This window comes from Microcaecilia unicolor, chromosome 3, assembly GCF_901765095.1.
Source record: "Microcaecilia unicolor chromosome 3, aMicUni1.1, whole genome shotgun sequence".
Lineage (NCBI taxonomy): Eukaryota > Metazoa > Chordata > Amphibia > Gymnophiona > Siphonopidae > Microcaecilia > Microcaecilia unicolor.
The window spans coordinates 242597879-242624348 of record NC_044033.1 but is presented as its reverse complement, the minus strand read 5'-3'; the positions used below and the strand labels follow the sequence as shown (position 1 = coordinate 242624348).

Below are 26470 nucleotides of genomic sequence, written 5' to 3'. Positions count from 1 at the left end.
TTTGGTCATTACCACATGTTTACCAACAGTCCAGCTAAAACCGGTTTGTACTGGTTTGCAGATATAACCGTTATCAGGCCTGTGGCTACATTGAACAGGACGTGCTGAAGTCTGTAGTAACAGGCTCCAGAAGAAGCATTCACAGAGCACAGAGGGGCATAATTGCATGACAAATTCCATAACACAGTGCTGTGGAATAAAACTTCTATGAGACAGTGTGTGTTTTCATTATGTTGTACACAACTGGAACAATTTACCCTTGAAGCTCCGGTGTGTGTAGCATTATTAGAATTTTTGAAAAAAGATAAGAAGCATGACTTTTCTTCTGCTTACCTATTTACTGTTTCTGTTATTGTTTCTTTTTATGTGAACTATTACATATGTTTGTTGTAAACCATCTAGAAGTATGTTGATATATATAAAAAAGTAAAATGAAATGAAATAATATTGAAACTTTGATGTAGACTGTCCTGTTTGCTGTTCTAGGTATTGGCCATCAAGGATATTGCTGCTTATTTCTTGGAAGCAGACTGGGACATTCTGGGAGAATGGCAGAAGGAGCAGTACAAGAAGGTTGTCAAGGAGATTCATGACATCCTCATCTCACGAGGTAAATACTTCTGTCATCTACAAAAAAGTGCATTATGGAATCAGTGGCGCAGAAATCACAGGAACCTAGATACCATGAGCACCTGAAATTTAGAACCTGGCTTCTGATGCCATCCCATATTCAGTAGGAGCCTGTGAAAGACTCCACTGCTACAGGATCTGAAAAAGATGCTGCTTTCTGTTGTAAGATAAAATATATACCTTGAGACTTCACACCACACCAGCTGGAGTCTCTCTCCCATTCCTATACAGAAGACCAGAGAGAGGATTTACCTCTGAGTTCATCTGAGATTTTTGCATAACATCATGACATTTCAGCTGCACGCTAGTTAACTACATTGCACAGCATATAATACCTCTAAATGGTAACCAGAAGACAATGCCTCCACCTAGGAGGGTTATGAAAAGAATTCTCTGTGCCAGAAAACCTCTATGATATAATCTTAATCAAGTGGCAGGCCACTTAAAAGAATACCTACTTATTCAAAAATATAGGGTTGCCTAGGATCAGTCACTCAGTATATCTCTAAATATCTTCTAAGCTATAAACTTCAATATTCTGTTATAAAGGAGGAAAAAGCCTCAACAGACTCATGAAACATAGCTCTATGGCTATCAATTCATAGGAGTTCTATCTGTCATCACAGCCTTAAAAAACCTCCTCCTCCCTGTTATTTATTGAAAGTCAAAACTCGCACTTATCTTGGCTTTGACTAGACGTTGCTCTCGTTAACGCTCAGTCTTTCCATGCCACGGCCCCACTTCTTGCTTCAGGGTCCGTGGTGCTGGCGTACTTTATAGCAACTACAATACATACAAACAATCAATCAATCAATCAATCAATCAATCAATCGTCTGTCTTACAGCCTGTTTCACTTCATCTTTTAACCAAACTGGCTGTTTGCTCTTTTTTCCACCTTTATTAATATGTGGAATATATCTGATCTGAGCTTCCACAATGGTATTTGTAGACAACCTCCATGCCTGATTTAAAGTCCTAACCTTTGCGCTGACCTTTTGTCTTCTTTTTAACCATATTCCTCATTTTGAAAACTAAATGCTGCTACAGTAGATTTCCTTAGTGATCTTACTCCAGATATCAGCTCAGAATTCTAAAATGGCGCCAGCATTAACAGCTGTTTCTGTTGCTCTTCGGGTTTATTGATAGCTATTTTCTCCCTCATACCTGCTGATCTGGATTTTCGATCTTGCTTAATCACCTGTGATCTTGATTTTGCTGGCCGGTAGCCCAGTTCGAGTTGCTTCTGGGCTGGGTTTGACAGTCGCGGCTGAAGTTGGCGGTTGGCTCGGGTGGGCCCAGTGGCTGTCCTACCTGCATGGTTGGGTGCCTGTTCTTCATTGTGGACAACTGCTGTTTAGGGAACTACATTGACTTTGGAGGCTCTTTCCCGATGCGGATTAGGACCTGGGGTTTGTGTTGATTGTGCCCGCCTCCTTCTTACTGCTGGGATTGCCGTTTTTAAAGGCGCAGTGGTCCCCAAATTTTATGTACCCAATACAGAAGTGCAAAAAGGCTCCACGTGGCTAGTGGCCGGTGCAGTGGCAATGCAGAAGCCTTTTTACGCTCAGCTGAAGCACAAGTAAACCTATGATCTGCTTCATCAACTTCCTGTGCAAACAAGCTGAACACAGACTGGTCTTGGATTCCCTTTCCCAGTGCAGCCGTCATTCCTGATCACTTAAAGCAAAGCAAGCAAACTCATTTACTTGTTGCAAACCAGTAGCACCAACTGTGACTTCGGCCTCACCTTTTCCCCAGACAGGCTTCTTTCCTGCATGTAACATTCGTCATGTTCTCCTTAACTCTTTTCCTAATTTTGTACTCATCCATTCTTATCTATTTCACGCTCACTGCTTCCGTTCCTGAAGTAAACATTATCCCACTAGTCACCAACAATAGAAGAATTTCCGCTAATCACTTAACTGCTCGCACCAATCAGTCGAATCAATCAATCCTTAAGACACACCCAAACTCATCTACTTTTACTGCAAGATGCCTAAGAAAAATAACTTTAAGAAAGGGACTGACCAGTATCAGCACTTTCGAATGGGATACGTCAACGCCAGATCAGTAGTGAATAGGCCTTATGTTATTTTGGATTGGATCTTAAAGGAGGACCTTGATCTTCTCTTCATCTCGGAAACATGGATCCATGTGCCCAAGGACCCTATATTCTTGGACCTTTGTCCACAGGGCTACAAGATTGAACACTGGGACAGAAAAGGAAAGAGGGGAGGTGGAATAGCGGTAATATATTGCTCCCATCTCATTGTTGAAACATGCACAAATTTTATCTCCCCTTTCCTTGAGATTGCTGCAATCAAAATCCATCAATCAACACTTCATGACTACCTAGTTAGTGTCCTGTTCTATAGACCACCAAATAACTGGAGCAACTGCCAGGCTGATCTCATGGATTTTATCTCAAACACCTGCATGACCCACTCAAATATTTTAATCCTGGGTGATCTCAATCTCCATCTTGATGACCCACATTCATTGTGTGCAAACCAATTCTTGGACATCCTTCAACTCTGGGATCTTAATTGTCCAAGTATAGACACAACACATGCTAAAGGTCATGCACTTGACCTCATCTCCTTTAAGTTCCTAATCAATACAACTTTCAATATATCAGACATCAGGTGGTCAGCCACTCCTTGGTCTGATCATCATAAACTGCACTTCACCTTACACTGGCGGAAATCGAGAGTCCCCAAATCACGTGATCTCATAACATACTATACATGAGGAGTAGTCGACCCTATATCGTTCTGGCAATAAGTCTCCGCAAATACAAATATGCTATCAAACAAGCCAAACGATCATATTTTTCCATTAAGCTAAAGTCAGCAGGCAGTGACGCAAAGCAACTTCATCAACTCTTAAATGCTTTCCTTCATATCAACAGGGTTCCATCTTCACAAGCTGACCTTCCTTTGGCTGACAAACTGGCATCATGTTGCAATGAAAAAATCCAAATGCTGCAACAGTCCTTACCACGTTGTAACAATGCTACCGATGCCTTCCTCAACGGACCTGTTCCTCCACCAGTCTTTTGTCCGGCTGATCTGTCCTGGACTACTTTTGCTACTTTAACAGAAGATGGTGTAGCAAAGGCAGTCACCAAGTTAAAAAAAAAACATTGTGGTCTTGACATATGCCCTAGTTACCTGTTAAAATCTGCTCCTGCTTGCTTCATTGCTGACCTTACCTCCTATCTAAATGTCATGTTCCAGAAGGGTCTCTTCCCATCTATGCACGGAAACATACTCGTCACACCTATTCCTAAGGACCCGAAAATCAAAGCTGCAGTCATCTCAAACTATCGCCCAGTTGCATCTATCCCATTGCTCATCAAAACAATGGAAAGTTTTGTTAACCATCAACTAACCGACTACTTGAATCACTTCTGTATTCTACATAACTCACAATCGGGTTTTCATCGACATTACAGTACCGAAATAGTACTAGTGACCCTCCTGTCAAACTTTAAAAGATTAATATCTACTGGGAACAAAGTGTTACTACTTCAATTTGATATGTCCAGTGTGTTTGACATGGTAGACCATAGTCTTCTAACCCACCTGTTGGATACATTTGGAATAGGCGGTAATGTGCTTAACTGGATCAAGGGCTTTCTGTCCTCAAGAATGTACCAAGTCAAAGCCAAATCTATCATTTCGGCACCCTGGAAAGCCTATTGTGGAGTACCTCAAGGCTCACCCCTTTCTCCTACCCTTTTCAACATCATGTTGATTCCTCTTGCGAATGCCTTATCTAAACTTGGCCTCAACCCATTCATTTATGCGGATGATGTGACCATCTATATACCATTCAAATCCACACTAGCTGAAGTCCACGACTCAATAGTTGCTAGCTTTTCCATAGTGGATTCCTGGGCTAATGCGTTTCAGTTTAAACTCAATAAAGACAAAACGCGAAGTCTAATCCTTTTGTCCCAACATAATAAAGTTATCCCGACCACACTCATCATTAAGGATAACACTCTTCAGATCTCTACATGTCTAAAAGTCCTTGGAGTACTGTTGGATAATCACTTGATTCTGGATAGCCAAGCTAATCTCATCACAAAAAGAATATTCCTCTCAATGTGGAGGTTGAAGCGTATTAGGCACTTCCTCACATGCGCAAGTGACTTTCCGCCCGCAACGCCCGCGCGCTTCCCTCAGTTTCCTTTTTTCCGCTTCGTGAAGAGGGGTTGTTTTTCTGCCGCTCCTCGCGTTCTGGCCCAGGAGACGTTTTTTTCGTCACGTTTATGCGCTCCGGTTGTAGCTTTTGCTACCTTTTTCTCTCCTATCTAAACTTAAAAAAAAAAAAAAGTCCTATCTAAACTTAAAAAAAAAAAAGAAAAAGAAAGAATTCCTTATTTTTTCTTAGTTTTCCCCCCGTTTTTAAGTTTCCTTTCTCCTCCGGTCGCGGCCATATTTAGGCCGCCCCGTCACGTGGCTTTTTCCTTTTTTCGTGCCTTTTCATTGGCACCATCGAGTCGTTTGATTTTTCGACCGCTATTTTTCCTCCCATGTCATCGAGGACTCCCAGCGGCTTCAAACGCTGTTCCTGCTGCAGTCGTACCATCTTGTCGACCGATCCTCACGCCTGGTGTCTCCAGTGCCTCGGGCCCGACCATTTGCCAGCTTCGTGTAAGCTTTGCAAATTAATGAAAAAGAGGACCCAGGTAGCTCGAGAGGCTCAGCATGAGAAGCTTTTTCCAGATCGGACCAGTCCTTCGACGTCGGCATTGACATCGGTGCCGAGGTCGACGGCATCGACGTCCAGGGAAGCAGCATCGAGAGTCCAGGTAATGGCTGCCGAAAGACCGGTTACAGCTGGGAGCAGCGAGGCATCGAGCGGGTCTCCACTCGTCTCCAGGCCTACTGCTATGCAGGCCCCCTGGACCGTCCTGAGTTGGACCTGGCCCCGAGGAGGCGTGAGGATTCCACGTCCTCATTGGTACCGAGGAGTGTCGATGACGGGCGTCGGGCGAAGTCTAAGAAGCATCGCCATCAATCTCCTTCCCGTCACAGTACCGAGAGCACCGGGGAGCCGAAGGAGTCGGCACCCGAGAAGCGTCGGCGCCGGGACGATCGCTCGCCCTCCATTCAAGAGGTGCCGACTTGTCGGTCGTCTGGCAGCCAGGTACCGGCTCTCGAACCTCATCTGATTCTACCACCGACTCCCATACCGATCCCACAGCTTGTTCCGATGGCAGCCCTCGATGAGTGTCTCCTGGCCATGCTTCCAGGCCTTCTGGAGGGGATGATGCGTCCTTCTGCCTCGGTACCGTAGGTGCTTGTGCCTCCGGTACCTATTGCTGAGACGGCGCCTGCCCCATCTCCTGCGAGGAGGTCCCAGCCCTTGGTACTGCTTGCGGTGCCTGAGCCAGTTGCCACCCGGGTGGACTCTCCTTCGACTTCGATGGAGGAAGCTTTGCCGGAGTCCAGGCAAGGGTCCACTTCTCGATGCCCTTCACGAGGACATCGATCCTCAAGGTCGAGGCAGGATCGGCTTCGGGCTGCTCTTCGAGAGCTATTGTCCGACACCAAACAGGAGCACTCATGGAGTGAGGAAGAAGACCCCAGATATTTTTCAGAGGAAGATTCTCAGGGGCTTCCATCTGATCCACTCTATCTATTGAGGTTAGACAATCTCCACCTGAGTGTCTCTCCTTTTCATCTTTTGTGCGGGAAATGTCTAGGGACATTCCTTTTCCCATGGAGGCTGTGGATGAGCCCGGGGCTGAGATGTTCGAGGTCCTGGATTATCCTTCTCCGCCAAAAGAGGTTGCAATGGCCCCCCTGCACAATACACTCAGGGAAGTGATGTTGCGGAATTGGTTTTGCCCTCTATCTAATTCAGTTGTCAACAAGAAGTCCGAGTCCCAGTACAGAGTCCATGGTGAGCCTGTGATGGTGAAGACATAACTTCCTCACGATTCCATGGTGGTGGACTCTGCTCTCAGAAGATCCAAGAGTACTAGGGACTATGCTTCAGCGCCCCCGGGCAGAGAGTCTAGGACCTTGGATTCTTTTGGGAGGCGTACGTATCAGGCCGGAATGCTCGCGGCCAAGATTCAAACATACCAGCTGTACACCAGCATCCACTTAAGGAGCGCGATAAAGCAACTGTCCAGTTTGGTTGAAGCTCTTCCTCCTGAGCTTGCGGAGCCTTTTCACCAGGTGGTCAGGCAGCAGAAGGCGTGTCACAAATTCCTGGCCAGGGGAGCTTTTGATTCTTTTGGTGCTGCATCCAGGGCGGCTGCTCAAGGTATCGTGATGCGCAGACTCTCCTGGCTGGCTGTCTCGGACCTGGATCAGAAGACCCAGCATCGTATGGTGGATGTTCCTTGCCGGGGGGACAATCTTTTTGGAGAGAAGGTTGAGGATATGGTTGATTCCCTCAAAAAGCACCATGATGCTATGGACTCTCTCGCCCGCTGGACGCCTTCTGCTACTACCTCCTCCTCTAGGAGGTTTTTTGGAGGGAGGAGGAGTGCTCCCTATTCCTCTAATAGGCGTAGGTACACTCCTGCTTCTCGACAGCCTGTTCAGGCTCGCCCCCAGCAGGCCTGCTCTCATCAGGCCCCTCCGGCTCCCCAGCAAAAGCAAGGGACGAGCTTTTGACTGGTTCCAGAGCAGCATAGCCGACATCAAAGTGTCTGTACCGGACGATCTTCCTGTCGGAGGGAGGCTTATATTTTTTCCCCAAAGGTGGCCTCTCATAACCTCCGACAGGTGGGTTCTACAACTAGTCCGGTCCGGATACGCCCTCAATCTGGAATCAAAGCCTCCAAATTGTCCGGCGGGAGCTCAATTTTTCAGTTCCCGCCACGAGCAGGTACTTTCAGAGGAACTCTCCGCCCTTCTCAGCGCCAATGCGGTCGAGCCTGTTCCACCCGGGCAAGAAGGACTGGGATTCTATTCCAGGTACTTCCTTGTAGAAAAGAAAACAGGGGGGATGCGCCCCATCCTAGACCTAAGGGCCCTGAACAAATATCTGGTCCGAGAAAAGTTCAGGATGCTTTCCCTGGGCACCCTTCTTCCAATGATTCAGGAAAACGATTGGCTATGCTCTCTGGACTTAAAGGATGCCTACACTCACATTTCGGTGCTCCCAACTCACAGGCAGTACCTTCGATTTCGTCTGGGAACTCAGCACTTTCAGTACTGCGTGCTGCCCTTTGGTCTCGCCTCTGCACCCAGAGTCTTCACAAAGTGCTTGGCAGTGGTCGCAGCATCGCTATGCAGACTGGGAGTACATGTGTTCCCCTATCTCGACGATTGGCTGCTGAAGAGCACCTCGGAGGCAGGAGCTCTACGATCCATGCAGATTACTATTCAATTGCTCAAACTACTGGGGTTTGTCATCAATTATCCCAAGAACACACAGACGTCTCGAGCTTATCTTCCCCAGGCACGGGCGGACAACCTCCTAGCTCTCGTATCCTCAGCTCGGGCATCCCAACAGATCACAGCTCGGCAGATGTTGAGACTTCTGGGCCACATGACCTCAACAGTTCATGTGACACCCATGGCACGTCTACACATGATATCGGCTCAGTGGACCCCAGCTTCCCAGTGGTGTCAAGCTTCGGGGGATCTAGAGGATGTCATCCATCTTCCCACCGAATTCTGCAATTCCCTTCACTGGTGGACTATTCGCTCCAATCTGACCTTGGGACGCCCATTCCAAATTCCTCAGCCGCAAAAAGTGCTGACGACGGATGCATCCCTCCTCGGGTGGGGAGCTCATGTGGATGGGCTCCACACTCAAGGAGTTTGGTCCTTCCAGGAAACGCATCTTCAGATCAACCTCTTGGAATTGCGAGCGATCTGGAATGCTCTAAAGACTTTCAGAGATCGGCTGTCCAACCAAGTTATCCTAATTCAGACAGACAATCAGGTTGCTATGTATTACACCAACAAGCAGGGGGGGCACCGGATCTCGCCCTCTGTGTCAGGAAGCCGTCAGGATGTGGCTTTGGGCAACTCAGCATGGTATGCTTCTCCAAGCCACATATCTGGCAGGCGTAAACAACGGCCTGGCCGACAGGTTGAGCAGGATCATGCAACCTCACGAGTGGTCTCTGAACATGGACGTTGTCCGCAAGATCTTCCGAGCGTGGGGCACCCCCTCGGTGAATCTTTTTGCCACTCAGTACAATCACAAAGTCCCTCAATTCTGTTCCAGGCTCCAGGTCTTAAGACTAACTCAGTAAGAGTTCACCTTAGTGCAATCAGTGCTTATCATCACCGTGTAGAAGGTCAGCCTATCTCTGGACAGCCTTTAGTTGTTCGCTTCATGAGAGGTTTGCTTTTGTCAAAGCCCCCTGTCAAACCTCCACCAGTGTCATGGGATCTCAACGTCGTTCTCACCCAGCTGATGAAAGCTCCTTTTGAGCCACTGAATTCCTGTCATCTGAAGTACTTGACCTGGAAGGTCATTTTCTTGTTGGCTGTTACTTCAGCTCGTAGAGTCAGTGAGCTCCAAGCCCTGGTAGTTCATGCTCCCTACATTCAATTTCATCATAACAGGGTAGTTCTCCGCACTCATCCTAAGTTCCTGCCGAGGGTGGTGTCGGAGTTCCATCTGAACCAGTTAATTGTCTTGCCAACATTTTTTCCCGATCCACATACCCGCCCTGGTGAGGACAAGTTGCATACCTTGGACTGTAAGAGAGCATTGGCCTTTTACGTGGAGCGGACGAAGCCCTATAGACAGTCTGCCCAGTTGTTTCTTTTGATCCCAACAGGATGGGAGTTGCCATCGGAAAACGCACAATCTCCAATTGGCTAGCAGATTGCATTTCCTTCACTTACGCCCAAGCTGGGTTGACTTTGGAGGGCCATGTCACGGCTCATAATGTCAGAGCCATGGCTGCGTCAGTGGCTCATCTGAAGTCAGCTTCTATTGAAGAGATTTGCAAGGCTGCGACGTGGTCATCAGTCCACACATTCACATCTCACTACTGCCTGCAACAGGATACCCGACGTGACAGTCGGTTTGGGCAGTCGGTGTTACAGAATCTGTTTGGGGTTTAGAATCCAACTCCACCCTCCTAGGCTCATTTCTGTTATGTTCCAGGCTGCACGCTCACTTAGTTGTGTTTGTTTTTAGGTCAATTTCAGTTATGTCCTCTCCATTGTGAGGCCCAATTGACCATTTGTTTATTGTTTTGAGTGAGCCTGGGTGCTAGGGATACCCCATGCGTGATGATGTCCAGCCTGCTTGTCCTTGGAGAAAATGAAGATACTTACCTGTAGCAGGTATTCTCCGAGGACAGCAGGCTGGACATCATCACAACCCTCCCTCCTCCCCTTTGGAGTTGTTCTCTTTCTCTTGCTTGTTATATAACTGAGGGAAGCGCGCGGGCAGGAAGTCACTTGTGTGTTGTTCCCGTGCCTGTCGCGCTGCTTCTGGAAGCTTAAAAAAATTTTTTCTTTAAAATTCCTGAGCTCCTGGGCCGTCGCGGATGACGACCCATGCGTTATGATGTCCAGCCTGCTGTCCTCGGAGAATACCTGCTATAGGTAAGTATCTTCATTTTATCTGGTTGAGCAGACTGGATGACCGTACAGGTCTTTATCTGCCGTCACTTAGTATGTTACTATGTTAAGCATGGTCCTGTGGCCAGTTGGGCTGGCTGGAGCAGCTTTCTTCTTGAGCTGCATCAGATAATAGCCAGATAAGCTACTGTTTACTTTGTAGTCCCTTTTATACCTTTTCCTTAGAAATCGAAGTCATGCTGACCGATGACGACATCTGGGGTTTGCCAATGTTGTGAAGCTAGTTTGGGGACCCAGGGACCCAGCTCTTGAAGGTCCCCAGCACAGTAAACTAAAATTGTTATGTTATGAACAGCTGTTTTGCCTCTGTTAGCCTTGATGTGTCACAATGTGCTTGAGGCCTGTTACAGGAACAAGCCTCTGCATGGAAACTGACATGGCCTAAGTCTGTGAAAAGTCAGGTTCACAATGTAGAATATTGTTTCACAATAGTGCTACATGCTTTGTCCCTACATGCACGTATACACAAACCTCCATGCACACATCACACACTGCTCCATCAAAACATGAAGCAGATAGAACCATCTTGAGGGATTGTACAGATACAATTGAAATGTAATTTTCCTACTTCTTATTGACAGGTTATTCAATTGTTAATCCTGATGTTATATTCAAGATTAAAAAGGAAGATGAGAAATATTTCATTCAACCATTTGAGTGGGAGGGAAAAGAAAATCCAAACGACCCCACGAACAGTAAGTAAATGTTTTGGATTTAATGGGCTTTGCATTTTTAGATCACAAGAGATGGGACATTAACATCAAACATTTGGACACTTAAAATCAGTTTCCTAATTTAATATTATCTGATTCTTGGTAAATCCTTGTAAATGTGTTTTCTTTTCATAGGCCTTCCGATTGTAACGTCTGTGTTCTCACTGAGCATTAAACAAGAGGAAGATCTCCCCTTCATGAATCATCTTGAATCAGAGATATCTGAACAGACTCATCCTTCTGTAACAAGTAAGTATAAAAATCCTCCTGCATATCTTTACTAAAGTCAGCTGGGATCATTCAGGATTTCAGCACTGCTGGGATAAAAAGCTGTCATCCCTCTTCTGCTCCTACTGTCTATTTCCCTACTTTGGACAGATTAAACTGCCTGTGGAGATAGAGGAGGCACTGATAGAGGTGAGTATCCCAGGGGTGGGATCAGGTCTGCAAAACCCTTCATCCTAGAGTGTCTTGGGGATAAGAGAGGGCTTCTGGAGGTGGAGTGCTGCACTGTTGTGGAAGAACATGACTGATTTGACTTTGTCATGGAGATTTTGTATTGCTGATAGGTTAATGCAAATCACAGTACATAATGCAGTAGTTTATCATAATGATGCTATTCCCAGTTCCAAAATGGCAGCCGCAGCCTCCTGCAACAGTCTCACGAGGCTGCCACAGGAAGTCACAACCGTCATTTTCTTTCTTTTTTTGTAACTTTATATTAATTTTCAAGCAAAATAACTGACAGCATCTCCTAACAAAAAAAAATTAAGAACAAGTATACATTTTTTACATAATGATCTGCCATCCTGCAATAAAGAAAAACTAAAAATAGACCATCCCTTATCTCCCCCCTTCCCCCCACTCAAAGAGTGTCCTTCCAACTGGAGAAATCTTCCTCACGTTTCTTGATAATATTTCCATTTATTAGATTTTAAGGCCGTCAGTCTATATTTCTCGCATATAATACATGGGGGGCATAATTGAACGGGGCGCCCAAATTTTCCTGAGGGCGTACTTGCAAAGGGGCGGGGAAACCCATATTATCGAAACAAGATGTGCGTCCATCTTTCGTTTCGATAATATGGTCGGGGACGCCCAAATCTCAACATTTAGGTCGACCTTAGAGATGGTCGTCCTTAGAGATGGTCGTCCCCGGTTTTCAGCGATAATGGAAACCGAGGACGCCCATCTCAGAAATGACCAAATCCAAGCCATTTGGTCGTGGGAGGAGCCAGCATTCGTAGTGCACTGGTCCCGCTGACATGCCAAGACACCAACCAGGCACCCTAGGGGGCACTGCAGTGGACTTCAGAAATTGCTCCCAGGTGCATAGCTCCCTTACCTTGTGTGCTGAGTCCCCCAGCCCCCCCCCCCCCCCCTAAAACCCACAACTGTACTAACACTACCATAGCCCTAAGGGGTGAAAGGGGGCATGTACATGTTGGTACAGTGGGTTTGTGGTAGGTTTTGGAGGGCTCACATTTACCACCACAAGTGTAACAGGTGGGGGGAGGGGCCTGGGTCCGCCTGCCTGAAGTGCACTGCACCCACTAAAACTGCTCCAGGGACCTACATACTGCTGTCAGGGAACTGGCTGTGATATTTGAGGCTGGCAAAAAATATTTTAAAAGTTTTTTTTTGAGGGTGGGAGGGGGTTAGTGACAACTGGGGGAGTAAGGGGAGGTCATCCCCGATTCCCTCCGGTGGTCATCTGGTCAGTTCGGGAACCTTTTTGAGGCTTCGTCACAAGAAAAAATGGACCAAGTAAAGTCGGCCAAGTGCTCATCAGGGTCGCCCTTCTTTTTTCATTATCAGCCGAGGATGCCCATGTGTTAAACACGCCCCAGTCCCGCCTTCGCTATGCTTCCGACACGCCCCCGTAAACTTTGGTAAACTTCCCTGCGATGGGAAGCAGTTGAGGACGCCCAAAATTGGTTTTCGATTATGCCGATTTGGGAGACCCTGGGAGAAGGACGCCCATCTCCCGATTTGTGTCGAAAGATGGGCACCCTTCTCTTTCGAAAATAAGCCTGATAGTCTGTTTTTAACCATCTCTATGGTTGTATGCCAATGTAAGGCAATCGGCAGCTGAGCTGCTGTAAAAATCAATAGCATTATTTTATCCATAGCTCCCGTTATCCATTTCACTTTCCCACTTAGTAGGGCATTTTCCCTACTGTTGCCATATGCAGACACTTCCATAATTTCTGGATCTTAGGACATTCCCACCAGATGTGAGTATATGTTCCCTTCCGGCTACACCCCCAGCATAAACCATCCTCTTTCCTCATAATGACTCGTAACCTAGATGGAGAGTAATGGTATCTCACTGGTACCTGAAGACTGTTCTCATTAATCTGAGGTGCATATGACAATTTATAAGATTGCAATGAGATATTTTTCCATTCCTCCTCAGAAAATTCTCTAGATCCCTCTCCCATACCCCCCTGTGGCTAGCCTTCCATTTATCTAAGGTGTTGAGGAGCCCATAAACAAAAGATATATAATCCCTACTATCGTGTCGACCTCCTAAAGTTTCAAAGCTGACTTAAAGCCTCCACTCCTGCTATTAGTTGTTCTACCTGAATGAAATGTTTAACTTGAAGTTAAGGGAATACATCTCTAGCTGCCAGTTGGTAGCAAACTTGCAAGATTCCAAAATGCAGAATTTGGCCATCTTCTATAAATTGACCAAAGTAGAGAAGACCATCAGGCTTATTTTCGAAAGAGAAGGGCGCCCATCTTTCGTCATAAATCGCAAGATGGGCGTCCTCACAGGGTCGCCCAAATCGGCATAATCGAAAGCCGATTTTGGGCATCCTCAACTGCTTTCCGTTGAGGGGACGAACAAAGTTCACAGGGGCGTGTCAGAGGCGTAGCAAAGGCGGGACTGGGGCGTGCTTAACACATGGGCGTCCTCGGCCGATAATGGAAAAAAGAAGGGTGTCCCTGACGAACACTTGGATGACTTTATTTGGTCCTTTTTTTTAACGACCAAGCCACAAAAATGTGCCCTAAATGACTTGATGACCACCGGATGGAATTGGTGATGACCTCCCCTTACTCCCCCAGTGGTCACTAACCTCCTCCCACCCTAAAGAAAAAATTTTTTAAATATTTTTTCCAGCCTCTATGCCAGCCTCAAATATCATACCCAGCTCCATGACAGCAGTATGCAGGTCCCTGGAGCAGTTTTAGTGGGTACTGCAGTGCACTTCAGGCAGGTGGACCCAGGCCCATCCCTCCCCCTACCTGTTACACTTGTGGTGGTAAATGTGAGCTCTCCAAAACCCACCAGAAACTCACTGTACCCACATCTAGGCGCCCCCCTTCATCCCTAAGGGCTATGGTAGTGTTGTACAGTTGTGGGTAGTGGGATTTGGGGTGCTCAGCACACAAGGTAAGGGAGCTATGCACCTGGGAGCTTTTTCTGAAGTCCACTGCAGTGCCTGCAAGGGTGCCCGGTTGGTGTCCTGGCATGTGAGGAGGACCAGTGCCCGACGAATGCTGGCTCCTCCCACAACCAAATGGCTTGGATTTGGTTGTTTCTGAGATGGGCGTCCTCAGTTTCCATTATCGCCGAAAATCGGGATGACCATCTCTAGGGACGACCATCTCTAAGGTCGACCTAAATGTTGAGATTTGGGCGTCCCTGACCGTATTATCGAAACGAAAGATGGACACACATCTTGTTTTGATAATACGGGTTTCTCCACCCCTTTGCGGGGACGTCCTGCGAGGATGTCCTCAGGAAAACTTGGGTGCCCCTTTTGATTATGCCCCTCCATGTCTCTCTCATCTTTGAAACAAGCTATTGCCGCGCCCAGGTACAAACTTATCTGTATGTCCCACAGGTTGAAAATAAGTCCATGTCTTATTCTTCAATAAATAGGGACATGCCTTGAGCCATAGGCCCATAGTGGTCCTCATGAATGTGTTTTGGTCCTCTTGAAGGTCTTTAAGCCCAGGGGAGAAACTTCGGCTGAAAACTACTAGACTCTTTTTCTGCTAGGACCCATTGTTTGGGTTGGGGTACCTGCCACCCTGCCTTAAGTTGTAGAGCTTGGTAATATTTTTCCAGTTTGGGTATACCATCTCCCTATTCCCCTTAGATTGGAACACAGTCTCCCAAACTACTCTGGATCTCTTCCTTCCCCATATAAAGCAAAATATCTTTCTATGCCAATGTTGAAACGTTATAGGAGGTATTTCAACAGGGAGAACCTGGAATAAATATAAAAATGTAGGGAGAACCATCTTTCTCACTGCCTACATCCTTCCTATCCAGGACAGTATTAATTTATCCTACCTCTCTAAATCTCGGTACCAACAGTCCTTCCCTAGTTTGATACCCAAATATTTAATGGAGCCAGAAACCCATTGACATGGAAAACCTTTCTTAAGATTCGTCTCCTGCCCTTTGGGAAGGGATATATTCAAAATCTCCGAGGTTAGCTCTGAATCCCAATAAGCTTCTTTATTCTGCCATTAGCTACTGTACCTTGAGTCAATATCAAAAGATCATGTACAAACAAGGACACTTTATAATGTTCCTTGCTTCCTTTATATGTCCCTCAATTTCTAAACTTTCCTTAAGCTTTTGTGCCATAGGTTCTAGCTCCAGGGCAAACAACAGGGGCGACAGTGGGCACTTTCTGCATTCCCCAGTGTAAAACAAATGGTGAATAGTGTCCATTAACTCTGACACATGCCAGTGGTTGGGTATATAGATTCAATATCCAGCTAATAAACCGTTCCCCAATGCCCACCTTTCTTAGCATCCCCATCATAAATTCCCAGTCTACCCTATCAAATGTTTTTTCAGCGTCTACTGCTACTCCTATCATAGGTGTCCACTCTTGATATACTTTCCAAAAGATATTAAGTACTCTTCTGATACCATCAGCTGCTTGCCTTCTAGTAATAAATCCTACCTGATCAGGGTTAATTATAGTAGGCATATATCCAGATAGACGTTCCACCAATATCCGAGCCCATTATCTTGGTGTCTATGCCCAGGAGCGAGATTGGCCTATAACCTCCATATTCTGTAATGTCTTTACCAGGCTTAGGCAATACCATGATGCCAGCCAGTCTAATGTAGTATGACAGAGCTTCCCCTGCTCGCAATGAATTGAACAATCGAGTATGTAAAGGCGATACCAAAGGCTGAAATGTTTTGCAAAAAAGGCCTGTAAAGACATCTAGGCCCCGAGATTTGTTTTAAATTTAGTAATTAGTAGCTTCATTGCATGCCCCCTAGTCCTAGTATTTTTGGAAAGAGTAAACAAGGTGTTTTTATAGAATTAAGCCGAAAGTGTGCATTCCCACCTGTGTGGACTCAAAAAAAAAAAAAAAAGCTTATCAAAAAAGGGGAAAACTTTCTGCGCCTTATTTGGTCATAAGGTGGGTTGGCAGGGTTTTGCAAGTCAGATTTCTTTCTCTGTTTCCCAACTGTGTCTTGGATGCACACCTAACACACCAGGGTTTCAGGATGATATTGAGATGGACAAGTGGGAAGCCACTGCTTGCCCCTGGATTGGTAGCATGGAATGTTGCTACTATCTGGGATTCTGCCAGGTACTTGTCATCTGGATTGGCCACTGTTGGAAGCAGGATTCCATCTCGATGGACCATTGGTCTGACTCAGTATGGCTATTCTTATGTTCTTATAATTCACGTCTACCTGTTTCACTTCACTCAGTATTTTATATACCTCTATCATATCTCCCTTCAGTCACCTCTTCTCCAAGCTGAAGAGCCCTTGATGCCTTTTCCTGATAGTGGAGTTGTCCCTTCGCCTTTTATCATTTTTGTCACCCTTCTCTGTAACATTTATTTATTTATTTATTTATTTGTTTATGGCATTTATAATCCCACATTATCTCAAATAGGATTCAAGTTCAGTGTGGCTCACAGTATAACAAAAGTAGAACTGACAAGGCCTTCTGATTACATAGAACAAAGTGTGTATGTGTTTTTGTGTATGAGAGAGTCTCTGGATGATTTCTTCTAATTCTGCTACATCATTTTTTAAGATGCAATGAACAGAACTGTACACAGTATTTGAGGTGCAGTCTCATCATGGAGTGATACAAAAGCATTACAACATTCTATTTGCTTTTTTAACTGCCAGTGCACATTGAACAGAGGATTTCAGTGTATCATCAACGATGTCGCCTAGATCCTTTTCCTGGGCAGTGACTTCTAACGCGGAGCCTTGCATCACGTAGCTATGGTTTGCATTTGCTCTCATTAAACATCATCTGCCATTTGGATGCCCAGTCTCATAGGGTTCTCTTAATAGAATAAGAAAAGTGATGGAGGCAGATAGGCTCCCCTGCTCAAAGCAGCAGGGAAGGTGACCACCAGTATCCATATTAGGAGAGAGAAAAGTTGAGTAGTCACCCACTGGCGGTAATGGGGAAGAGAGACAGGAAGATCCATATTGGTGGCACCAGGTTGCAGAAAGGTGGGATTCTGTAATAAACAGCATATTTGCAACAGTTTTCCTTACTGTAGTATTGTAGGAACCTGTTTGTGTTGTATGTCATGGTTCATTTTCAGAGCTACCAAGTTCCTTAACTCCTTCCACCAGGATACTTCTATTTTCAGAGCTCATAAAATTCCCTTCATCTCAGTATAAGTGAACTACTGATTTTCTTAGGTCCTAATCTTTCCTTTAAAACCTGAAGTTATTTTTCCATTCTTCTTATAGGTAGCCAAAATTACACTGCTGACTCCATGGTAGAGATCCTGAAAATGGAAGTCGTTCCTGTCAGTGACCAGCTGGAGGGAGGAGAGGAGGATATCGATACCAAGAATGGTGAGTCAAGAATTCCTTCATAATAAAATCCTTGCGGTGTGTTGTGAAGTATTCCTACATTTTCACAGAGATGATAAATGTTACTAGAGATTTTCAGTTACATTTTTGTTTCTTAGTGATTAGAATTCAGTTTTCTTAAGCTACCAGGTCCTGAATGATTCCCAGGTCTCCAGCAGGGTTTCAGAGTATTTGGTTAGTGAAGGGGGATCACTGCAGAGACTGGAGATGAGGTTGAGATGTCCTGAGCTAGCAGATTAGATCAGGATGTGTGTGTGTGTGTGTGTGTGTTTTTTTTTAGTTTATAGTTTTATTGGTTTTCAAAAATAGCAACAACATCATCCATCAGTTAGAAACTCATCCGAATCATATCGCCAAATTCTGTCTTTATTCACCTTCTATCAACACCAATGATACCCAATGGTCTCCCCTATTAACTACCTATATTCAACCTTCCTCCCCCTCTCCCTACCTTCCGACTTATTCTCCCAACACTACAAATGGTCCCACAAATTTTCCAGTTTGTCCACAGAGTGATGTCGCAATGCTGTCAACTTGCTTGTAAAACAAATCTCTCCAATAAGCTGCAACCACATAGAGAGAGATGGCATTTCTGTCTAGTTCCAGAGCTGTGCAGTCGCACATCTTGCAGCCAAGCACCGCGAACCCGTGAATGTATTTTCATAATAGCCTCACCCTTCCATCAGATCATTCAGGAGGCATAATCTGAGGAAGAGTTATGCAAAGATATATTTGGAAGAGGTATATCTTACCAACTAATGAATAGAATGTATTAATTCTTGGGCACTCCCACCAAGTAGTCTCCCAGATGCCTGCAGTTTCCAATACCCTCCATCGCCCTTCTAGGACCATTTCAGCAAAAGAGTAGGTGTGCTCTGTATAGAACTTTATAACTATTTTCTAAAATGTTTGCTGGAATGGTAATTTTAGCTATAGCTAGAAAGATGTCTGGCCAGTTCACTTCTTCTATCCTGGTTTTTAGAAATTGCTTTTCCATGTTTTGAGGTAGGCTGGCTTAATAGTTCTGTAGCTGGAGCCATTATTGCTTCATAGAGCCTGGAAAGCAGCCTCTTTGTCCCAGGTTTCTTCAAGACCTGCTCATATGGGGTCACCTTAGCTCCAAAATCTACTTGTAACTTATGATGCAAGTTATAATGCATAACAGGGGTGACATGATACAGACGTTCAAATATTTTAAAGGTATTAATCCGCAAACAAACCTTTTCCAGAGACGGGAAGGTGGTAGAACTAGAGGATATGAATTGAGGTTGAAGGAGGACATATTCAGGAGTAATGTCAGGAAGCATTTTTTTCACGGAGAGGGTGGTAGATACATGGAATGCCCTCCCATGAGAGGTGGTGGAGATGAAAATGGTAATGGAATTCAGATATGTGTGGGATAAACACAAAGTAATCCTGTTTAGAAGGAATGGATCTACGGAATCTTAACGGAGATTGGGTGGCAACACCGGTAACTGGGAAGCAAAACCAGTGCTGGGCAGACTTCTTTGGTCTGTGCCCTGATCATAACTGAATAGATATAGATGGACTGGAGTGTAAATTTTAAGGGGCTTCGATGTTAACTTCAGAAATTGTAGTACAAGAACAGTACTGGGTAGACTTATACGGTCTGTGCCCTGAGAATGTCAAGGACAAATCAGACTCAGGTATGTATGTATGTAAAGTATTGCATACCATGTAAAATGAATCTATGTTGTTGGGCAGACTGGATGGACTGTACAGGTAGATTATATGTACACTAGGTATTTTCCTTGTCCTTGGAGGGCTCACAATCTAATTTTGTACATGAGGCAATAGAAGGTTAAGTGACTTACCCAAGATCACAAGGAGCAGCAGTGGGATTTGAACCAGCCACCTCTGAATAGCAAACCTGGTGCTCTAACAATTAGGCCACTCCTCCACAGGAAGTCTCTGTTTTCCAATTCATATTTCCCATTTAGCTCAACAAAACTGACTATCTCACCTCCTTTTATTAACTGTCCCATTCGATAAAGGCTTTTTAAATCCCACCTCCTGTAAGCTTCACAAGACAATCCTGGCCGAAAAGCTTCATAATTTAGAGCATCTCACTGAGTAACTTTCTTAATCTACAACAATTCCTTACATTAGATTAAAGTATTTTTTTGTTACCAAACTAATTCCGTGTGGGTGAGGAATCCCAACTCTCCTGTATTCGACAAGCAGTCTTAGTTGAGCTGCTCTGCAATATCACACCAAGTTTGGTACATCCAGCCTAATTTTGGCTAATATAATACTTCCCATTGTATTCTCTGAGGGTATATTTTCCAAATAAGCCCCCAAAATGTGCCTCTGCAGCACCCTGAGAATTTTACTGGAAATTTCCCTGGAACCCTTTTTAAAAGTCAGTGTTACATTTGCCACCCTCCAATCTTCAGGTACTACGGATGATTTTAACGACAGGTTACAGATCACTAACAACAGATCAGCAATTTCATGTTTGAGTTCTTTCAGTATCCTGGGGTGTATAGCATCCAGTCCAGGTGATTTATCACTGTTTAACTTGTCGATTTAGCTCAGTACGTCTTCCAGGTTCGAAATTTCTTTCAGTTCCTCAGAATTGTCGCCCTTGAAAACCGTTTCTGGTACAGCTAGGTCTCTTACATCTTCTTCCGTAAAGACTGAAGCAAAGAATTAATTAAATCTGCCTGCAATGGCCTTGTCTTCCCTGAGTGCCCCTTTTGTTCCTTCATTCTGTAATGGTCCCACGAATTCCCTCACAGAATTACTGCTTGTGATGTTTGTCTCCATGGGAAGTTTTTCTTCATATTCTCTTTTAGCATTCTTTATCAGCACTTTGTTGTATCTAGCTCAACAGTTCTTATGTTGCTTCTTATTTTCTTCATTTGGATCCTTTTTCCATTCTTTGAAGGATGCCCTTTTGGCTCTAATAGGCTCTTTCACTTCACCTATTAACCATGCTGGCTGTCGTTTGCTCTTCTTTCTACCTTTGTTAATACGAGGAATACGTTTCATCTGGGTTTCCACGATGTTATCTTTAAACAACGTCCATGCCTGATTTAAAGTCCTAACCTTTGCGGCCGATTTTATCGTAGTCACCCTTTTGAAAATTAAATGCTGCTACAGTAGATTTCCTTAGTGACTTCTCTCCAGGTATCAGCTCAAATTTGATCATCTTATGATCACAGTTTCCCAGAGAATCCAACAAAGTAACCTCTCGTACCATGCCCTGCATTCCACTAAGGACTAGATAGTTACTATATTTAGGAATTTTACCTCCCTAATGTAACATTTATACATTCAGTATTGGGGTAATTGAAATAATCCGTTATTGTATTGTTTCCTAATTTGCCAGCTTTCTATCTTCTGTAAACATTTCTTCATCTGTCTGGAAACTATTATAAAGAATAAAATTACAGAACAAGTAGACAAATACGGTTTAATGGGACAGACTCAGTATGAGTTCAGCCAAGGGAAGTCTTGCCTCACCAATTTGCTTCATTTCTTTGAAGGTGAACAAAGGTGAGCCAGTTGATGTAGTGTATCTAGATTTTCAGAAAGCTTTTGATAAAGTTCCTCATGAGAGACTTCTAAGAAAATTAAAATTCATGGGATAGGAGGCAATGTCCTTCTCTGGATTAGGAATTGGTTATTGGCCAGAAAACAGAAGGTAGAGTTAAATGGTCATTTCTCTCAATGGAAGAGGGTGAACAATGAAGTGCCGCAGGGATCTGTACTGGGACTGGTGCTATTTAGCATATTTATAAATGATATGGAAGTTGGAATGATGAGTGAGGTGATTAAATTTGCAGATGATACAAAACTATTCAAGGTTGTTAAAACATTGCAGGAAGACCTTAGGAAACTGGAAGACTGGGCAACCAAATGGCAGATGAAATTTAAAGTGGACAAATGCAAAGTGATGCACATTGGAAAGAATAATCCCAATCATAGTTACCTGATGCTAGGGTCCACCCTGGGGGTCAGCACTCAAGAAAAAGATCTAGGTGTCATTGTAGATAATATACTGGAATCTTCTGCTCAGTGTGCAGCGGTGGCCAAAAAAAGCAAACAGTGTACTAGGGATTATTAGAAAAGGGATGGTGAATAAGACCGAAAATACTATAATGCCTCTGTATTGCTCCATGGTGCATCCGCACCTTGAGTATTGCGTTCAGTTCTGGTCGCCATATCTCAAAAAAGATACAGCGGAATTAGAATAGGTTCAAAGAAGAGTGACCAAAATGATAAAGGGGATGGAACTTCGCTCGTATGAGGAAAAGCTAAAGAGGTTAGGGCTCTTCAGCTTGGAAAAGAAACGGATGAGGGGAGATACAAAATCCTGAGTGGTGTAGAACAAGAAGAAGTAAATCGATTTTTTACTCGTTCCAAAAGTACAAAGACTAGGGGATACTCGAGGAAGTTACATGGAAATATTTTTAAAACACATAGGAGGAAATACTTTTTTCACTCAACAAATAGTTAAACTCTGGCACTCTTTGCCGGAGGATGTGGTAACAGCGGTTAGCGTATCAGGGTTTAAAGAAGGTTTGGACAAGTTCCTGGAGGAAAAGTCCATAGTTTGCTATTGAGGCAGACATGGGGAGGCAGCTGCTTGCCCCAGCATTGGTAGCATGGAATGTTGCTAATAATTGGGTTTCTGACAGGTACTTGTGACCTGGCTTGGACACTTTTTGGAAACAGGATACTGTGTTAGATGGACCATTGATCTGACCCAGTATGGCTACTCTTATGTTCTTACCTGGCGGATGGTAGTAGAGCCCTACCAGTATGCTCCTTCATTTCATACATGGCATTTCAATCTGCAATGATTCCATACTGCTATCTGTTTCAGGTAGAATGCTTAGTTTGTTTGACTCCATTCCCTCTTTAACATATAGTTCAACCCCTCCCCCCCACCATTTGATCCACTCTTTCATTGAGATATAATTTGTGCTGGGACCACTGCTTTTAAGCATATTTATAAATGATCTAGAGATGGGAGTAACTAGTGAGGTAATTAAATTTGTTGACAACACAAAGTTATTCAAAGTTGTTAAATCGCAAGAGGATTGTGAAAAATTACAAGAGGACCTTACGAGACTGGGAGACTGGACGTCTAAATGGCAGATGACATTTAATGTGAGCAAGTGCAAAGTGATGCATGTGGGAAAGAGGAACCCGAATTATAGCTACTTAATGCAAGGTTCCAGGAAAGGGATCTAGGCATCATCGTCAATGATACATTGAAACCTTCTGCTCAATGTTCTGTGGTGAGTAAGAAAACAAATAGAATGTTAGGTATTATTAGGAAAGGATTGGAAAACAAAAATCTCTTCTTTTGCAGTCCCTCACTCTCATTGAAATCCAAGATGGACGCTTTCTCTATCCACCCATGCAGTGTTGCTTTTCCATCACCAAGCTTACAAGACACATTTGCTTGGGTAAGGCCTGTCTTTAGCATATCCAGTGCATTTAGTTTTTCTTTGATCGTCCCTTGCCTTTGTTTACCTTTAGAAGACATTTGATAACACTATGCTTTAGTAAATTGTACAGTGCGATAAATGTGCACATGAACGGGAAGAGCCAATGCTTATTGATACTTCATGTGTGGGCTCTGTTCTGTTAACTGCCAGTTTAACTCAGTAAGATCTGAAGAGGCTGAAGGATAACAGGGTTCCATAGGCTGTTTGCATTGTAGGCGGATCCGCGTTGTAGAAAAGGCCAGACGAATTTCCTATTTAATATAAAAAGTTTATTCACTTTTTTAGTTTACAAACTGAATACCATTAATTGGGTATTCAGGAAGCATTTCTTTTATAAGCAATATAAACAAGCAATGTACAAGAGAAATCAGAATGCTATATACAGAATGCTTAAGGCAAAAGAGTCAAAATGCTTACTGCTCAGATCTCTCATTGGTCTTATATAGCATTTTTCTTTGGCATCTGACTATACAACATCCCTGTGCAAGTCTCTGAATACCACAACGCTGTTAATCATAGAACATGCCGCATCTGCTTTCCCTTATCCCACAGACTTTCTGGAGCCGTGCCTTTGGCCGATGTTTTAATGCCCTTTTCTCATGCCTCAGGAGATTTAGTTTAGTGTTAAAACAGCTTGTTGTAATCATGGAGCTTTCCACTCCCCTTCTTTCATGCTTTTATTCAACATCCTCCCTTTGAGGCCTGGTATTCCAGGACTCAAACATCTGTTTCAGCTCCAGTCTGTTTCCTTACCTCCCTTCTAAATCTCCTCCCCCATGTTTGTGGCATTCAGTTTCTGCACGCTTTTTCAATATTTTTGGCTGACATATTAAAGTTCTATTCATTCTTGATTTCAGTTACCATTATCATTTTAAAAGCATCCTGGCACATCTTTGCAAACATGCTAATACACATGTTACACAGCATTAAACAGATTCAATTGTACTAGGGTACAAAATTTATATCTCTTGAGGTATATAATTTATAGGACAGTGAGCTTCATCAAAGGGGAATACACTGTCATTCATTCTTACTTTTCATTAGCTGATGTGGCATTAAAAATTACACAAATTAAAAGCATATTCCAAAGTATTAACATTCATTGAATCAGTTGTTACATACCATTGAGTTAAAGTCTTATTGCAGCTTGTTTTATTGCCACATTTTTCTCTGGTGGCTGTGACATTTACAATCACTGTACTTCCTTCTATAGACCAATTACCTGTTACAACATTGTGTGTGTAATTGCACTTTATCGGGGGAATGTTTCCAGTTGTCATACTATTAATCAGACACCAAAATGATGTCGTCCGTAAGCAAGGCTTGCTTATAAATAGTCTCATTTGTCCAATGAAGGTTTCCATCATCCTTTACACAGGTATCATTGGGATAACGGTGCCCACCCAATTTTATCATTGTAGTCCCATACATCATAACTGGCAAGGACAAGGATGTGGGCACATATGATACAATCAGTCAAATTCAACATCTTGGCCGCTGTAACAAGTCTATATGTGTTCATTGTCCATTAACAAACAACAACATCCCAATACCATCATGTTTAGGGACATGATGTTTGTTCATTCTTTGTCCATTTCAATATTATTAGTTCGTCGAATATCTGATAAATGTATCCAAGAAGTATGACCTTCCAGACGGGCAGCGGTCTGAGTAAGGGCCGTGATAGCAAAAGGCCCTACATACACAGGATCCTTCCACGTTTTATGTGTAAAGTTCTTTCGTAGTACTAGATCACCTACTTTAAAAGCACAAACATCATTATTCCCTACCTGATGTGACACATTGGTACGAATCATGTCACTGGTTAAATTTAGCATTGGTTGTAATTTTTGCCAGTACTGAGTTGTATTATCAGTACTTGCTGTCTGCATTGGGAAGAAATGACGTCCTGTCTGAATTTGGAATGGGGACAATTTAGTACGCCCATTAGGTTGGGCCCTTATTGTCATTAATGCTAATGGCAATACATCAAGCCATGTATATAATTTTCCCACCATTTCTTTATTGAGAGATTTTAGTAAAACTCTCAATTTTGTTTTTAAAATGCCATTGTAGCGCTCCACCAAACCATTGGAGGTGGGGCGATACACTGATACTTTCCTGTGTGTTAAACCCATAATCGTTTCCATTTCTTTCAAAATACTGTTATTGAAATGTGTCCCGTTATCAGAAATTATTCTAGACGGACACCCATGTCTTGGCATAATATGAGTTACCAGGCATTGTACCACCTCATGTGCTGTCTCCCTTTTACATGGAAATGCTTCTATCCACCTTGAAAAAGCATCCATCCAAACTAACAAATATCTTTTTCCCTGCACTGGAACAATCATATCAGTGAAATCAATATACCATTCTTTTGCTGGGCCTTCTGGTATTGGAAGTGTCCCAGGCGATATTTTAGGACCTCTTTTAGGTATGTTAATATTACATACCATGCAATTTTGCACAACCTGTTGAATCAGGTTATCAATTTTTAAAGTCCAAAATCTTTGCTCAAATTGTTGTTTCATTGTTTCTCTGTTCCAATGCATGGTTGCATGCCACCCAAGCAATACCTTAATCGCCTGGCTCATTGGCATGCAAGGTAATCCTTCTTCTGCATTAAACCATTCACTTCCCAATTTCATACATCCTCTCTTCAACCATTTTTCACTTTCCTGTTCCTCTGGCTGCCACATTTCAATCTTATCTACATTCGTAAGTGGCCCTTCCTGTGTCTGTCTAGTATTATACAAAATCTTTTCACTTTGCTTAACCACCTCCGTTGCTGCTGCATCAGCCATTGCATTACCTTGTGCCTCAAAGGTTGGCCTTTCAGTGTGGGCCGGGGTCCACACAACTGCAGTTTTTCTACCTTCACGTTCCCTTCTTGCCAAAATTTCAAACAGCAATTTCCAATATGTGTAATGTTGTAAATTTTTACCTGCACTGGTTATCATCCCCCTACGTTGCCATTTTAATATATGATACTGTAGTGAACTTGCAACGTAACCACTATCAGTATATATAGTGACATTTTGAGTCATATCAGTTTGTTGTAAGGCCGCAATAACGGCCAAAAGTTCAGCATGCTGTGCAGTATGGTCAGGAGGGGTTTTATATTGTACTTGCATTATCTTTCTTAGATTCTCATCCACTTGCACGCAGGCAAAGCCTGCAACAGTCCTTTCACAAGCTCCATC

At 43.8% G+C, this 26470-nt stretch overlaps 1 protein-coding gene across 1 annotated transcript in view; it reads left to right on the top strand.

Moving 5' to 3' along the window:
- Window positions 1-26470, top strand: part of LOC115464528 — a 61845-nt gene that overhangs the window by 16229 nt on the left and 19146 nt on the right. Inside the window, exons 6-9 of the mRNA XM_030194895.1 lie at window positions 487-610; window positions 10848-10913; window positions 11067-11180; window positions 17653-17760. Coding sequence (XP_030050755.1) covers window positions 487-610; window positions 10848-10913; window positions 11067-11180; window positions 17653-17760 — 412 coding nt within the window. The remainder of the gene's footprint in view (window positions 1-486; window positions 611-10847; window positions 10914-11066; window positions 11181-17652; window positions 17761-26470) is intronic.